The 15,653-nt window shown below is 40.4% G+C and overlaps 1 protein-coding gene across 1 annotated transcript; it reads right to left on the minus strand.

The window, feature by feature from the left end:
• Window positions 1-9,165: 9,165 nt before the first annotated feature.
• Window positions 9,166-14,221, minus strand: LOC131246904 (trans-resveratrol di-O-methyltransferase-like). Its single transcript, XM_058247371.1, has 3 exons — window positions 14,186-14,221; window positions 11,752-12,693; window positions 9,166-10,019 (listed from the first exon to the last, which is right to left on the minus strand). The coding sequence occupies exons 1-3, from the start codon at window positions 14,219-14,221 to the stop codon at window positions 9,717-9,719; spliced, it is 1,281 nt and encodes a 426-aa protein (XP_058103354.1). The 3' UTR covers window positions 9,166-9,716.
• Window positions 14,222-15,653: the final 1,432 nt, after the last annotated feature.

A 15,653-nucleotide genomic window follows, 5' to 3' on the forward strand; every position in this document is an offset into this window, starting at 1 on the left:
GTATGGCCCACTTGAGTTCTTAATACAACTGATTTTTGGAATATCCTATAATTTAAAGGGGACCCATCAAATACACAGTTTTGATGTTCGACACATATCACGGTGGGGCCCACACAGCTCGACCTCATGGGAAGTTCCCATGAGCTCGACCACATAGAACCTTTTCCCTTTATTTACATATATAAACATTTATGAAATGTTCATAAATGTTTATACTAAGTGAACTCGTTCCGTGCTGAGTCGAGCGAGTTAACCGAGCTAACTCGGTTCGTGTACAGCTCTAGGGATGGGGCCCACCTTTAAATAGAGGGCCATACATAAATGGAGCAGCAGGTGTAGGTTTCTGTCTCTGGACGCCTACAGCCCTGTCCAGACCCATTTGTTGACACCCAGCACTTTATACACGTGGGGCCTACTGCTTGGTGATCGAATTTGTTCACATGATGGATCTCTTTGGATGAAAGATGCCATAGAATTCTACGTTTGGATACCCCACAAGATTAATGAATGGCTGATATTAAAATATAACATTGATGACCCGCACTAAGTAAAAAAAAGGGCAAATTATCAGAGGGTTGGGATATTTCATTCTAAGAAATTTGTGGACATCTCCCATTCATTCATGGTAGTACTACCGGGACCCATAGCTCAACAGCTTGGACCGGGACCCATGCATACTACACCAACACCGTGTTATGTAATACGTTTGCTGATCAGCAGGAACCTATAATTCCTCCCCTTGGGGCAGAGGCTCCAACCCAGGTCCAGGGGATGAGTTCTAGAGATCGGGTGGCCATGGTTCATACATTGGGTGGGGAAAAAGTTGAGTTTTAACGCAATCACTATCTCCATGGATTAATGGATACATATCTCGACAACCCAATAAGCAAAGATCTATGAGTTAAGACTTTTATTTTAGTATTTTATTATTTATATCCTATCGTATCTTTATGAATTGGACAAAACTTTGATATTTTATTTAAAAATTGAATATAGTACGTAGTACCTTAATTGATAAAATAATAAAGCATTATTTAAATAATGACTTGGTATTGCATATTTGCATTAGCATGATACTTAAAGGCATCAACAAGGCCCCAACAAGACAAGCCGTGGAGCATGTGGTTTAATTTAATCTAAAGCTAAAAACCTTTAGGCAGTCTTCAAATGCTGCCAAGCCGCTTAGAAGAAAAGAGTGCCTTCAAACACATCCCACTTTGAACCTGTCCCCAGCGGAAGATAATGATCTAACCATCTGATTTTGGAAAGATGATCTGTCCACTAGATACATGCCAATTAATGTCACATATATGGGTTAACATCCATTCCATTTTCCGTTGGGCGATGTGATAGGTGAGGCCCAATGTTCTTGTGCAGCCCACATGAAAGTACAGTTTGCACATCTTTGTCTTTATTTTAACAAAGATATAGGGGTCGTGTCCCCACTTAAAAAAATAATAATAAATTAATTAATTAAAATAAAAAAATCAATCGCTAGTGACCTGCCACCAGCCAATGGCTAGTAGTTGGTGCTCTGTGGGACCCACCATGATGTATGTCTTTCATCTATGACATCCATCCATTTTTCCAGATCATTTCATGGTATGAGGCCAAAAATGAGCTAGATCCAAATCTCTAGTGGACCACACAGTATGGACTGAATGCCCACCATTAAAAACTTCATCGAGCCCACAGGTTGTATGCATGTCGAATAAACATTACAGTGGGCCTTCAGAGATTTTTAATGGTGGAGATTCAATCACTACTGTTTTCTCGTGGTGTGGTCCACCTGCAATTTATATCTGCCTCATTTTTTAGAACAGATCCTAAAAATGATCTATAAAAATGGTATGGACGATAATGGATGGAACACATACATCATGGTGGGGTCCACATAGCACCGACCACTAGCCACCTGACTAATAGCAGCGTCACTAACCAAACCAGGTAAAGTCTTGCTCAATTGGCCTAGTATACTAGCCCGGTCATTTGACAAGATATGTCGACTTATTTTTGAGCCAGAATGTGTTGCAATATGATATATAAGGGCTTTCACGGTTGGATCTGAGGATTTTCCAATGATCCAAACCGTTGATATAATGGGCCTCATCTTGGAAAAGGGTACAAGAAAATTCTCATGTTGAAATATTTTAGCTATTTGATCGTTCACAGTTTATTGACAAGCCTTATTAAATATAAAAGAATCAAATTATCTAATCTTGAAATGCTGCAAACCTATTGAATTTTTGTCTTTGCCCTATCCCTTATGACGCCCATCATTTTCACGTGCAAATCCAAAGGGTAAAATACCTACGTCTCGCAACACCTGCCGGATACGTTCCAGCCAACCACCTGTGTGAATCACGCCTTGCAATGTTACAATCATTTCGTTCTCGCTGTGTGAATCACACCTTACAATCATTTCGTCCTCTACGTAGATATGACCCATATTTTCATTTATTATTTATTTTAAGAGGCCGAGTCCTCTGTTCACTCAAGAACTTAGTTTCTAGATGTTGGGCCCATGATTCCTCCATGCAAGCTAGCTATCATCCTATGGACGATTCCCCAAAATATTCCAGATTAAAAGATACTAACCATTGAATTTTTTGTTTCCTCCACTGAGCTTTATATATATATATATATATATATATATATATATATATATATATATATATATATATATATATATATATATATATATATGAGAAATGCTCACACACAACTAGTTGGACACTCTATTTTTGACCAACTAGTTAGCATTCAATGAGAGGAAATTCCTAATTATGAGCATCTCTCTCTCTCTCTCTCTCTCTCTCTCTCTCTCTCTCTCTCTCTCTCTCTCTATATATATATATATATATATATATATATATATATAACACTATTTTTAATGAAGCTCACAACAAGCAAGGAAAGAATATCGACCTGAGAGGATACCCTGAGAATGGTCCATCCATGATAGAGGCCATCAGATGAATGGATTAGATAGACCAACCATGGCCCCAGTGCTAGAAACTAAGTTACTCTGAACAAGCAGGGGACACAGCCTCATTAATATTTAATTAGTTCCTCACTGAACTCCATCTGGTTTTCATTTCTTGTCTTTTCCTATTTTTCTTAATTAAATATTGTTGAATATTAAGCCGTCCACAATAAATTGTGCCATTTTTTTTAGAATTATTTGATATTATATGGCAGAGTATGACAGTTAATACACACAAGTTAGCATTACCTCAAACTTTTTATATCCATGCCGATTGCAATGTGTAAAGATGAAAGAGAGAAAGAAATATTTGATTGAATTGTTGTATATTTCGTATTGAGCTTTACAAATAAATAGATGTACAATGAACTATGTATGGAAAAATATATTTGATTGAGTTCTAAAAATAATCTAATTACAGATTTTGTGCAAGTCTTGATTTTGTGTATGGTAAGAAATCTGTCAATACTCCCCCTCAAGTTGGCGCATGGAGGTCCGTAATGCCCAACTTGTGTGAAAAATGATAAAAAAGTTCATGTCCTAAAGCTTTGGTAAAGATATCGGCAACTTGCTCACTAGAAGAAGTGTGGACAGCTTTGAGGAGGCCCGAGCGAATTTTGTCGCGAATAATATGACAATCAATCTCAATTGTTTGGTACGCTCAGGAAACACAGGATTGTGTGCAATATATAGTGCAGATTGATTGTCACAATGTAGAGTGAATGGCTCGGAATGAGAGACACCAAGATCAGTGAGAAGTTGTTTCAAATAAGTGAGTTCACAGGTTGTGACGGTCATGGCTCAATATTCAGCTTTAGCGGAAGAGCGAGCAACTGTATTCTGCTTCTTGGTGCGCCATGAGATCGGACTGGTGCCTAACTGAATAAAGTAACCGGTGGTGGAGCGGCCGGTGGTGGGATAGCTGACCCAATCAGAATCTGTATAAGCTGTAACATGTGTACTGTTGGATGAAGGAAAGAAGATGCCTTGGCCGGGGCAGCCTTTGATGTAGCGGAGAATTCTGGTAGCTGCAGTCATGTGGGGGACCCGAGGAGCATGCATGAATTGACTAAGTGTGTTAACTGCATAAACAATGTCTGGTCTGGTGATGGTCAGATAGATGAGACGGCCAACAAGGTGATGATAAAGGCCAGGATCAGGGAGAAGGTCGTCATCTTGAGTATTAAGCTTCAAATGTTGCTCCATAGGAAAAAGAGTAGTCCGTACACCAAGTTGTCCACTGTCAGAGAGAATGTCGAGAGCATATTTGCGTTGATTAAGAAAGATGTCTTTGGGAAAGCGAGCAACTTCGAGTCCAAGAAAGTACTTCAAGGAACCAAGGTCCTTTGTCTTGAAGTGAGTGGAGAGAATTTTTTTAAAAAGCTCAATTTGAGAGATGTCGTTACCAGCAACCAGGATGTCATCAACGTAAACAAGGACAACAGTGATGCTGGTGGAAGTGATGAGAGTGAACAAAGAATGATCCGCCTGAGACTAATGAAAACCAGCATCAAGAAGCACAGAGGTTAGTTTAAAAAACTAGTTTCGAGAGGCTTGTTTGAGGCCATAGAGGGATTTTCTGAGGCGACAGACACGGGTCTCCCCTGGAGGACAATATCCAGGTGGTGGTGTCATGTAAACTTCTTCATCAAAATCACCATACAAGAAGGCATTGTTGACGTCAAGCTGATGAATAATCCAATTTTTGGTAGCTGCAACTGCCAGTAAGCAACGGACCGTGGTCATTTTGGCGATCGAAGCAAAAGTTTCATGGTAATCAAGTCCTTTAACCTGAGTGTATCCTTTAGCAACGAGCCGAGCTTTGTACCTCTCGATGGATCGGTCGGCTTTGAGTTTGGTTTTGAAAACCCATTTGCACCCAATGGGTTTCTTACCAAGAGGAAGAGGCTCAAGAGTCCAGGTGGAATTATCCTCTAAAGCATGAAGCTCAGCAGACATAGCCTCGCGCCAGTGAGAGTGGTGGATAGCATCAGAATAGCATGGGGGGTCAGTACAGGAGGTAAGAGTAGTCAAATAAGTAATATGTGAGAGGAAAAATAGGAATATGAAAGAAAAGCAGACAATGGGTGAGCAGTACCTGAAGCCGGTGAAGCAGGTGTAGATGCCGTGGGCTCTGCATGTAAGGTGGGACAGATATAGTCATGAAGGTAGGCAGGTTGAATAATGGTGCGGCGAGGGCGAGGATCTGGTGGAGATATGTTTGATAAGGTCGTGGGGGTCGGGGAATCAGGAAAGTCAGGGGACTCAGGAAAGTTAGGAGAGGTCGGGGAATCAGGAGAAGGAGACATAATAGATTCAGTGACGGGAAGAGGAATGATAGGAGCGGGAAGGGAAGGAGTGTCAGGAAGATCTTGAAAAGAGAATGTTTGTTCGTGGAAGGTGACATCTCGAGAGTAGAAGACGGATTGAGTATCGAGGTTGTAGAGCTTGTAAGCTTTATGTGTGCTTAGGTAGCCAAGAAAGACACATTTAGTGGCATGGGGAGAAAATTTGTCGCAGTGAGCGCTGAGGGTTTGTGCATAACAAAGATATCCGAATACCCGAAGATAATCATAGTTTGGAGGTTTGTTGAGCAGAATTTCAAAAGGTGATTTAGTTTGGAGAGTGCGACTAGGGGTGCGATTGATGAGATAGGCTGCGGTGAGGACACAATCACCCCAAAAAGGTAGAGGTAAGTATGCTTGAAAACAAAGGCTGCGGGCAACGTTTAGAAGGTGCCGGTTTTTACGTTCCGCAATGCCATTTTGTTGAGGAGTTTCGACACAGGTACGTTCGTGAATGATGTCGTGATTGTGTGGGTATGTTTGAAATTGATGGGAAAGAAATTCTTGTCCATTATCAGTTCTAATAATTTTGATTGTGGTGTTAAACTGATTGTAGACAAGAGCGAAGAAGTGCATTAAATGGATGTAAGCCTCAGATTTAAAACGCATAAGATATACCTATGTGGTGCAAGAAAAATCATCAATAATTGTGAGAAAATAATGAGCACCACATAAAGATATGGTGTGATAACCCACCCAAATATCACAAAAGATATGATTAAAATGAGAATCACTTTTATTGACATAATTGAAAAAAATGTAATCTTGTATGCTTAGAACGAGCACAAACATCACATTCAGAAAGAGTACAAGGAGAATTAAAAATACTGGGAATATTAAAACTGGAGGGATGTCCTAGACGTTGATGTCATAGGGTTTTATTAGCAGTAGATTGAGCAGCAAAAATGACAGGAGGGTCGGGGCGGTATAGGTAGAGCCTGTTGCATAGATCACCGGCTCCAATCGGCTTCATCGATTGAGGGTCCTGAAATAAATAAGTGTTAGAGGAAAAAGAGATAACACAAGAATTATGAAGGACAATTTGAAAAACTGAGAATAAATTAAAGGACAGAAGTAGAACATAGAAAACGTGTTTTAATTTGAGAGAAGGGGAGAGAATGCTATCTTGTCCTGTTGGAAGCCGAATGTAGTGAGGGGAGGGAAGAGGCTTCAAATCGGCAAAAGTATCGCGTTGGTGGCAGATGTAGTGGCTCGCACCACTGTCCACCACCTAATGGAGGCGCCGATTGAAGGAAAAATCAGATGAGGAGAAGAGGTTACCAGCGAAATTTATAGGGGATGGATCATTTGGAGGTTGCGACGGTGCGAGGAGGCTGAGAACTTTTGATACAACTCCGGTGACAATCTAGGGACCGGACTTGAAGTGGATGGAGTGAGAGAGACCAGATTTGCAAACGACGAAGGTTGCCCTAAGATGGACGGCCGTGATTTGTTGGTGCGAGGCGCTCGGCTTGGAGGGTACCCGATGATGGTCTAGCAACGTTCACGAGTGTGGCCATCTTTGTCACATGCTGTGCACTTCAGAGGGGGTCATAAGCGAGCAGTGGTGCGAGTAAAGATGGTGGGTTGTTGTTGTCGGTCATGCCAGAATGGGTTGATCTTTTTAGGCTCTGATACCATATAAAAATGAAAGAGACTAAAGAAATATTTGATTGAATTATTGTATATTTCATATTGAGCTTTACAAATAAATAGATGTACAATGAGCTATATATGGAAAAATATATTTGATTGAGTTCTAAAAATAATCTAATTACAGATTTTGTGCAAGTCTTGATTTTGTGCATGTATGGTAAGAAATCTGTCAATACAATGAATGGTTATGAACCTAATCCATAAGCCTTCCTTGATGTAGGCAGCATTTGGATGAAGTCAATATCCGCTACTGCTTTCATACTACTTGCAATCAAACAATTCAACTTTCTATGGCGCCGTGTTCGTGTTCAGCTCCAAAAAAAAAAAAAAAAAAAAAAAAAACAATTCAACTACCCAGATTTTCAGGGAATCATGTATTTGTTGGTTTTTATGCTAGATGACCATGATCGAGATCGTGTGACGAGTGGCCCACCTTAGACCCCACATGAGGAGTCTTGTGGTTGCTTGATAGTAAACTCATATAGTTTCTTTTAAATTTTCTCATACTCATTTGTTATTTAGGCTGAGTTAATGTTTTAATTACTATTTTGGTTTACTCACTTTTAGGATTTGATCAATGGTGTGCAAAACGATGAGAAACTAGTTCTTTTGAAAGCTTGTTAAATTAATTTTCCAATGAGCCCATGACCATGCAATTCAAACATCATTTGATTAAGTGATCATGCTCGATTTTTGAAGACATATATGCTTTCAATAAAATTAAAGGGTATTCTATCATTTTCAATATTTGGTTGAAATTGATAGTTAAGATTAGAAGTTATGAAAGATAATGATGAATTTAGATTAATTAGTATGAGGATTTACTATAATTACTCTTATTGCATTGTTCTCTGTTGTGAGAGAGTTGATGCAATTCTTTGTGCTTAATTTGGGGTCTTTTGCCATTGGTCATCCTATGGGATGGGTGGGCTGAATACAACATGGCTCGGTTTGAAGACAAAAGCTCGAACCCCGTCTGGAGTCATCCTTAATTATAACCAAAGGCAGGTTAAGAGCTATTGGAGGCTCAATGTTGATGGCTCGGGATTGCTCCCTCCCTCTCCATTCAAATTTTGGGTGTTCCTGTGGCCCATGTGGCCCATCCGAGAAAGAAAGAGGCAGTTTGTATGAAGTGGATTCTGACTGTGAGAGATGGTTTAAACTCAATGTTGATGGCTCATCTAAGTAAGAGCGGTTTTTAAGGGATTTCTAGATCCCTTAAATTCTGTAAAACAGCCAAAACTTTTTATTCAAGTATCATCATAAAGCGCATGACCTATCGATTTTTATGTAACGGTGCATTCAAGGTCAACCAACTTGCTATGTCAACTGAAAAAAGTCGATTTCGCAAGAAAATGCATGTCTTCAAAGTTAAAATCAAGATTTTAGAACACACACACACACACACACACACACACACACACACACACACACACACACACACTTCTTTTTTTTTGCAAATTTTATATTCATCACATCTCCCGATTTTCATCTTTTTCTTAAAAGTTGCTTGCGATAATATTAGGAATGCTTGGTAAGGTCTTATTATCATTTCTATTTTTGACAAATTTAGTCAACTAGGAAGATTTTACTATTTCAAGTAATTTCTACTCGACTTAGGGCCCATTTGGATACCACCAAATAAGTTACTTTTTCTACTTACAATAGTATAGGTAACTTATTCCAGATAAGGAAGTTTGGTTTATGATTAGTTATAAGTAATTTTTTTTTTTACTTAAAAGTACTTAATCACTTCAATTAAACTGTATGTATCCTTAGGGAATAATCTCACCTCAAAAGGGGTGGGTACACCCTATATATATATATATATATATATATAATGTTGTAGAAAAGAGGGATAGGAGAAATGAAAGAGAGGTGGCATAAGTAACTTATCTTAAGCAACTTACAATCTAAATGCCCCTTAAGGTTTTGGTCATTTATATAAGTGATGTAATCGAATAATCTTATATTATTATACAATAAAATATTTGAATTTCTCTCTCTTACTTCTCGTGGACTCAAAAACTTACCGTATATATTTAAGGTCTTGATTATTTGAGGAAGACAGTGATCTTCTTTTTGTCACTTCGTACTCTTCCATTTGTCTCCGCTGGTGCCCCTGAGTGAGGCGGTGTCATCTCTTGTGGTTGGGTTTTTGTTGGTGGATTTTTTTTCTTTCCTTTTTGCTGTCCTTCGTGCAGGTAGTAGTTTTTTCTAGAGGTTGATGTGTGCCCTTTAGCTGTTATGTATTGTATTGGTTTTAGGTCAGCTGGTCCATATGATAGGTGCGGCCATTTATTTCTGTTAGGCCCACCGAAAGTTTCTTTTGTAATTTTTCTACCCTTCAATAAATTTCTGGTGGTGTGTTACCACCTTCCTTTAAATAAAATAAAATGAACAGTGTTAACATACTCCACCCTTGTAACCTTTAACTGGAAGCGTACTAACACCCAACAATATCCCGATAATCTGAACTGTTCATCCACTGTGACTAACCATACATTGGCCATTTCAAAAAAGAGAGAGAAAAAAAAAAAACACCCTACAATCCTAACCACAAATTCTATTTTATAGAATAACACTAGGATTAAACACGTCCACAAACATAGATGATCATCACTCGCAAGCCCAATACATAGACACCATTTGATAAATCCAAAGGTGTTCTTATTCTAGAATTAATACTCAAACTAGCAACAAGCTAAACACTGCAAACCATCAAATAATTACGGATAGACCTCAATAATGGACCGCGTACCAAGGACAGGTGTAATCTTGTAGTGAGTGAAACCAGCATCAATGAACATCTTTCGCCATTCGTGCTCCTCCCTCTCCTTCCCGCAAAGGAGAACCAGCAACATCAGATCAAAATAGAGCTGCATCTCCGTCGTCTTGTAATCGTCCTTGTTCATGTTCACAACCATGTCCAGTATAATCACCTTCCCACCCTCTTCTTCAGAAGATATCGCTTCCTTGCACCTTCTCAGTATTTTCACGCAGTCTTCGTCACTCCAGTCGTGTAAAATCCACTGCAGTTCATTGTCGTGATTGTTAATTACCCCTTGTTGGCCACAATTTAAGATTTGGATACATGGGATGATTTGAAGAGAGAGGTTCCAGTTCTATAAGTATTAGCTTGGTCATTAGGCATTCAAAGTTGGTATGTGTGGTCTTCGCTTATGATATCTGTACCTTCCATCTGGCGAACTTTATGATGGATAGGGAAACGGATTGGATACTTCCCATGCCACCCGCCAATGGCTGGTGATGGGTGCTCTGTGGGCCCCGTCATGATATCTGTGCTTCATCCATGCCGTCCATATATTTTTCTAGATCATTTTATGGTATGAAAACAAAAATGAATTATATCCCAATCTCAAGTAGACCACATTACAGGAAACAGTGTTGAATGAACGTTGACCATTAAAAACTTTTTGGGGGCCATAAAAGTTTTGGATCAAGATGATCTTTTTCCCCCCTTAATCTGGGTCTGTATGACCTAATCAACAGATTGGATGTCAAATAAACAGTACAGTGGGCCTTGGGAGTATTTTAATGGTGGATATCCAATTACTATTGTTTTCCTGTGGTGTGGTCCACCTGATTTTTATATCCCTCTAATTTTTGGGATCAAACCTAAAATGATCTGTAAAAATGGATGAACGTAATGGATGAAAAATATACATCATGGTGGGGGCCCACATAGCACCGACCACCGGCTACCGTTATGGTGGCAGGGGGAGTAGCCAATCCGTTTCCCAAGGATAGGGTGTAGTCCAAAATCAGCTGTTGGATGACCATAGCTTCTGATTGGATGACAGAGAGATGAGGAGGTAGGAAAAGGGTCCAGACAAGCCATGAACGAAGGGGATTGCCCGGTGACGCCAACACTACCGATGTCCCTAGTGACGGGACTCCACATGCACATAATGATGTATGTATTTTATCCACGCCGTCTATCCATTTATTCAAATCATTATAGAGCATGAATCCAAAATTGAAGCATATCCAACGCTCAAGTGGGCCACACCATTAAAATAAGTGAACATCGGACAATCTGCCCCATCATAAAGAGCTTAGCCTGCACCATAAATGGATCAGCCTTATTTTGACATTATATATGTTCTTCCACAGTTCATCTGAAGGCCAATGATCAGATTACTAGGATCATGTGATGGATGTGTATTTTGAACCATTTACCATACATAACTTGGGAAAGGAGATGGATCGTCCCGATTTATCCGTCATCTGGCCAGGGCTGCTGTGGAAAGAAGACTCCACCATAATCCGGTGACACGGGAGAGCCACCATCATCTACCCCACCGGTATATAGATTATATATAGAGTGAGCAATATATATTAGTTATATATGGAGCTTTTTGTTGCATCAGAGAATCCAATTGACTGATCTAAACTGTTCATTAGGTGGGACATACGTTTCTCAAGTCCCCATGTAAAAAAGCAAACCAATCAGATTATTGTAAACACTCAATCAAAGGAGACTGAATATTCCAAAATCTCCTTTTCTCCAGTCCTTCCTCAGAAAGCGAGCTAGAATCTCATCCTGCATGTGCATATAGGGTTTGTAATCGTAGGTAATAACAACTAAAAATGGTTAGATATAAGGCCCACCAATATATATGGTGGCGGTCCCATGCTACTAACAGTCGTCAGTCAAGATCAGACGGCCATTCAGATTGCTTATTGCATGTAGTGGAATATTCCAGTCTGAAATAGTAGACAGTAAGGAATACTAAATACCTTGAGGAAAACTGCATCCGCAGAAGGGATGGACTCGAACATGTCCCCTCCAACCATATCAATGTCATTACTCATTGGCACGCTTGCAATCACGTGTGGTTGATCAAACACGGTGCACTTCACGTGTGGGAATGAGTTGGCGATGGCCCTGGCAGAAGCTCCTGTGCCACCCCCAACATCGAACAACGACCGCAACCCTTGGAAGACCGAACTGCACTCTTTAACAATAATGCTCATGGCTAGCCGAGCATCGCTAGCCATGGCTTCGTTAAAGAAGTTGTTAAGCTCAGGGCTCTGGGCCATAAAATCCCACATGCCCGCCTTGTGTGCAATATGGAAGGGTGATCGATCGTCCCCTACGAACCAAGTGCTCAAGAAATGCCATGGGGTTACTAGAACTGGGTCTAGCATCATCATCAGAAACGGCGAAATGCACGTTGTTGTGTCCTTCAATAGGAGCCTAGAAGAAGGTGTTAGTACATACCCTTCTTCATCTCCTCCTTGATCATTGTTGATTTTTTGTATGGCGAAAAACCCTGAGTGGACCATCAAACGCATGAGGCGGCTCACATGGGCCGTTCTAGTAGGAGCAATCGAAAGCGTGGCCACCAGCTCGGAGAGCGTCATGGGATGGCCATGGTTGTGGACTATGTCGGGTATGCCAAGTTGAACGGTACACTTGAGGGACATGGAATTAACGAAGTTAAACACATGGTTCCATACATGGGCTTGGGCTTTCAACACCTCATGGGTCTCATCTCCTTGCAAGAGCGCCATCGCTAACTCACGTTTCAAACTACTGATTTTCTTTTTCTTTTTTACTCTTCCCTTTCGTAACTCACGTTTTAAGCTCTGCTTGTGAACGTAATTACGCACACCTATATATAGAGGTAAGATACAATGCTGCGGCAGAGAGTTTATACAGCATGCTTTGGCTTTCAGCTAGTACAAGCAAGACCGGTGATTCAACAATCTAAACCGTTGATACAAATGGACCTCACCCTGGATAGCATCCATCCTATGATTGGAACATCCTAGCTCTAGCATATTTGGCTTTTTTTGGTTGAATGTGAACCTTTCTTGTATTATCTTTCTTAACCATTTATTTTTGGGCACATATCGAATGCTTAGGATAGTAAAATCTTTGAGATATTTCGTGCATAATAACTCCACGATAAGGTCTACAATATCAACGGCTTAGATCAACGAACTAGCTTTCTCAGTTGTACCAGTACAAACTTTGTGCACGACCATTGTACCGTACTTGGAAGGGGATTGGCTGGTGTGCCACACATCAGCTATATACGTGTCGTGCGAAGACGAGCGCTGGCGCTCCTCGACCTTTGAGTTGTACGAACGGTTCAAAATAAATCAAAGTTACATGGCCCCACAATGATGTATTTATTATATTCACACCGTTCATCCGTTTTTAGAATACTAGTTAAAAAAAACAATAATATCCAAATATCAACCGGGCCATACCACAGATAGTGATAATGATTTTAACGGTTACAATTTTCGTAAGGCACACCATAACGTTTATTTTCCATACAATATGTTCATAAGGTCACAAAGACCTGGATGAAGAGGAAAAACAAATTATATTGATCCAAAACTTCTGAACCCGAAAAGGGTTTCGATGGTAGACGTTCAATCCCCCACTGGTTTTTTCATTTTGATCCATTTGATCGTTATATCTGCCTTATTTTTCGATTAACGACTTAATGCGAGCTCTCAAAATGGATGGATCGTTTGGATATAACACATACCTCATGATGGGACCCACAGAATTTGCTGACGTCAATACATCAGCTATATAGCTGGTGTGTGTACGTCAGCCAATCCGCTCCATCGTACTTCGCCAATCCGTGAGGCATCTTTGGGAACAGCTAATGCCGACGTCTGATGCACTTATCACGTGTAATCGGTCTAGAAGATTCGCCCCACGACGCCTATATATGTGACGACAAAATCATGCACATGAGCACAGCAGCGTGGCAGTGGATTTCGGACGCGGATTTCCTGCGAAAGACTTCCTCGTCAAGGATGCAAGGTGGGGTCCACCGTTATGTTTACGAGAAATCCAACGCGTCCATTCATTTTTTAAGTTCAATTTAGGACACGCGACTAAAAATGAAGAGCATCCAAATTCAAGTGAGCCACACGAGATGAAATAGTGGAAAAGGAATGACTACCGTTGAAACTTTTCTAAGGCTCCATCTTGATATTTATATGCCATCCAAACGGTTTATAAGGTCATTTTCACAAAGATGGAGTGAAATCACCACAACTTTAGACTGATACAAAACTTCCGTGGTCATATAAATATTTTAATCGCGGTCACTAAATCCTCACGTTTTCCTCCCGTGTGGCCTTTTAGAATTTTTTATCCAAACTTACTTTTAGTCAGATGTACTAAAATGAGCGAACTTACTCCGAAAGGCTTTATTCCATTATCACGGTAACCCATCCGCGGATTGAGTACTTACAGCATCGGAAGCGAGGTGCTATGTGGGCTCAACATTACATTTGTATCCCATCCACGCCATCCATCCATTTTTTCAGATTATTATATATTATGTGCCTCAAAATGAGGCAAATCCAAATATCATATCGACCACACCACTGGAAAGAGTAGTGATTGAACACTCGCCATTAAAATTTTCCAGGGCCATGGATAACTTGCTTGTGCAACGCACCGTGGGCCTTACCATGATGTATGTGTTTTGTCCACACCGGCCATCCATTTTTTCAGATCATCTCAGGGCATGAGCCCAAAAATAAGGCACATTCAGAGCTCAAGTGAACCACACCATAGAAAATAGGGGGGAATTGAATGCTTACAGTTTAAAACTTCTTGGGAGCCGCAAACGATTTGAATCCATCTGAAATTTGTGTTTACCTTCCATTTAGGTCTATGTGACCTTATCATGAGTAGGTTGCACGACGAATAACATCACTGTGGGGCACCATAGGAAGGTTTCAATGGTGGACAATATTTTTCTTTTTTGGTGTTGTATGGATCTAGTGATTTTTAAAGTCTACCTGACCTTATGAGCACGTTGGATGACCAATAAATATCACTGCAGCCTATAGGAAGGCTTCAATGGTGGACGTCACTCTCCCTTTTTTGTGTTGTTTGGATCTACTTATTTTTGGGCTCAAGCTTTTTTAGTTTTTCTTTTTTAAATATACACCCTCACACCCACATACATCACATGGTATTCGAACCCCATGACCTCAATGTCCAAGGGGTTTACAACCGAGCCATGAGTAGGGACCCATGGTGTGGAAAAATGGTTGGACGGTGGGATAAAACACATACATCATAGTGGGCCCACAGACCTTTGACACTATCTAGCTAGTGGCTATTGGGGTCACTAGCCAACCCTCGTCCACCACCCAACAAGGAGATGCAGATTGGGAACTACCACCTGCATGGGTGTCCTTTCACCAATGTATGGTCTACTTGAGCCTTAGATCTCATGCCTTAATTTTTAGCTCATACCCTAAAATGATATGGCAAAATGTAGAAATGTAAACGAACCGAATTGAGTTGAGTTTGGCCTAGCTCGGCGCAGGCAACCCTAGCTCAAACTTGGCTCGGCTCAGTCTTCAAGCTTGATTGGCCAGTTTGGCTAGGCTTGATCAGCAGCGGGCCAGCTCGAGCTGAGCTTGAGCTCGATCTCTTGAGACAAGTTCAAGTTCAAGCCTACGAGTTGAGTTCAAGGTTAGGTTTTAGGGTTTTTAATATATATACATATGATATAATTTATTTAAATATATAAATATGTATAAAATATTTATATTTAGTGAACCCAATCTGAGTCAAATTATCGATTCGAATAAAATCAAGTTTTGAGCCAAGCCAAGTCAAGCTCAGCCTACCTCAGACTCAATTC

The sequence above is a fragment of the Magnolia sinica genome, chromosome 5 (genome assembly GCF_029962835.1).
Source record: "Magnolia sinica isolate HGM2019 chromosome 5, MsV1, whole genome shotgun sequence".
In the NCBI taxonomy this organism is placed as follows: domain Eukaryota; kingdom Viridiplantae; phylum Streptophyta; class Magnoliopsida; order Magnoliales; family Magnoliaceae; genus Magnolia; species Magnolia sinica.

What these genes read in the sequence shown, in the direction of transcription:
- LOC131246904 (XM_058247371.1), bottom strand. Translation starts at nt 14,221, where the DNA reads ATGGGTTACCGTGATAATGGAATAAAGCCTTTCGGA. An exon ending in ATGGAATAAAGCCTTTCGGA is followed by an intron (nt 12,694 to 14,185) that starts GTAAGTTCGCTC and finishes TGCTTGTACTAG; the next exon opens with CTGAAAGCCAAAGCATGCTG. An exon ending in CGGATGCAGTTTTCCTCAAG is followed by an intron (nt 10,020 to 11,751) that starts GTATTTAGTATT and finishes AATGAACTGCAG; the next exon opens with TGGATTTTACACGACTGGAG.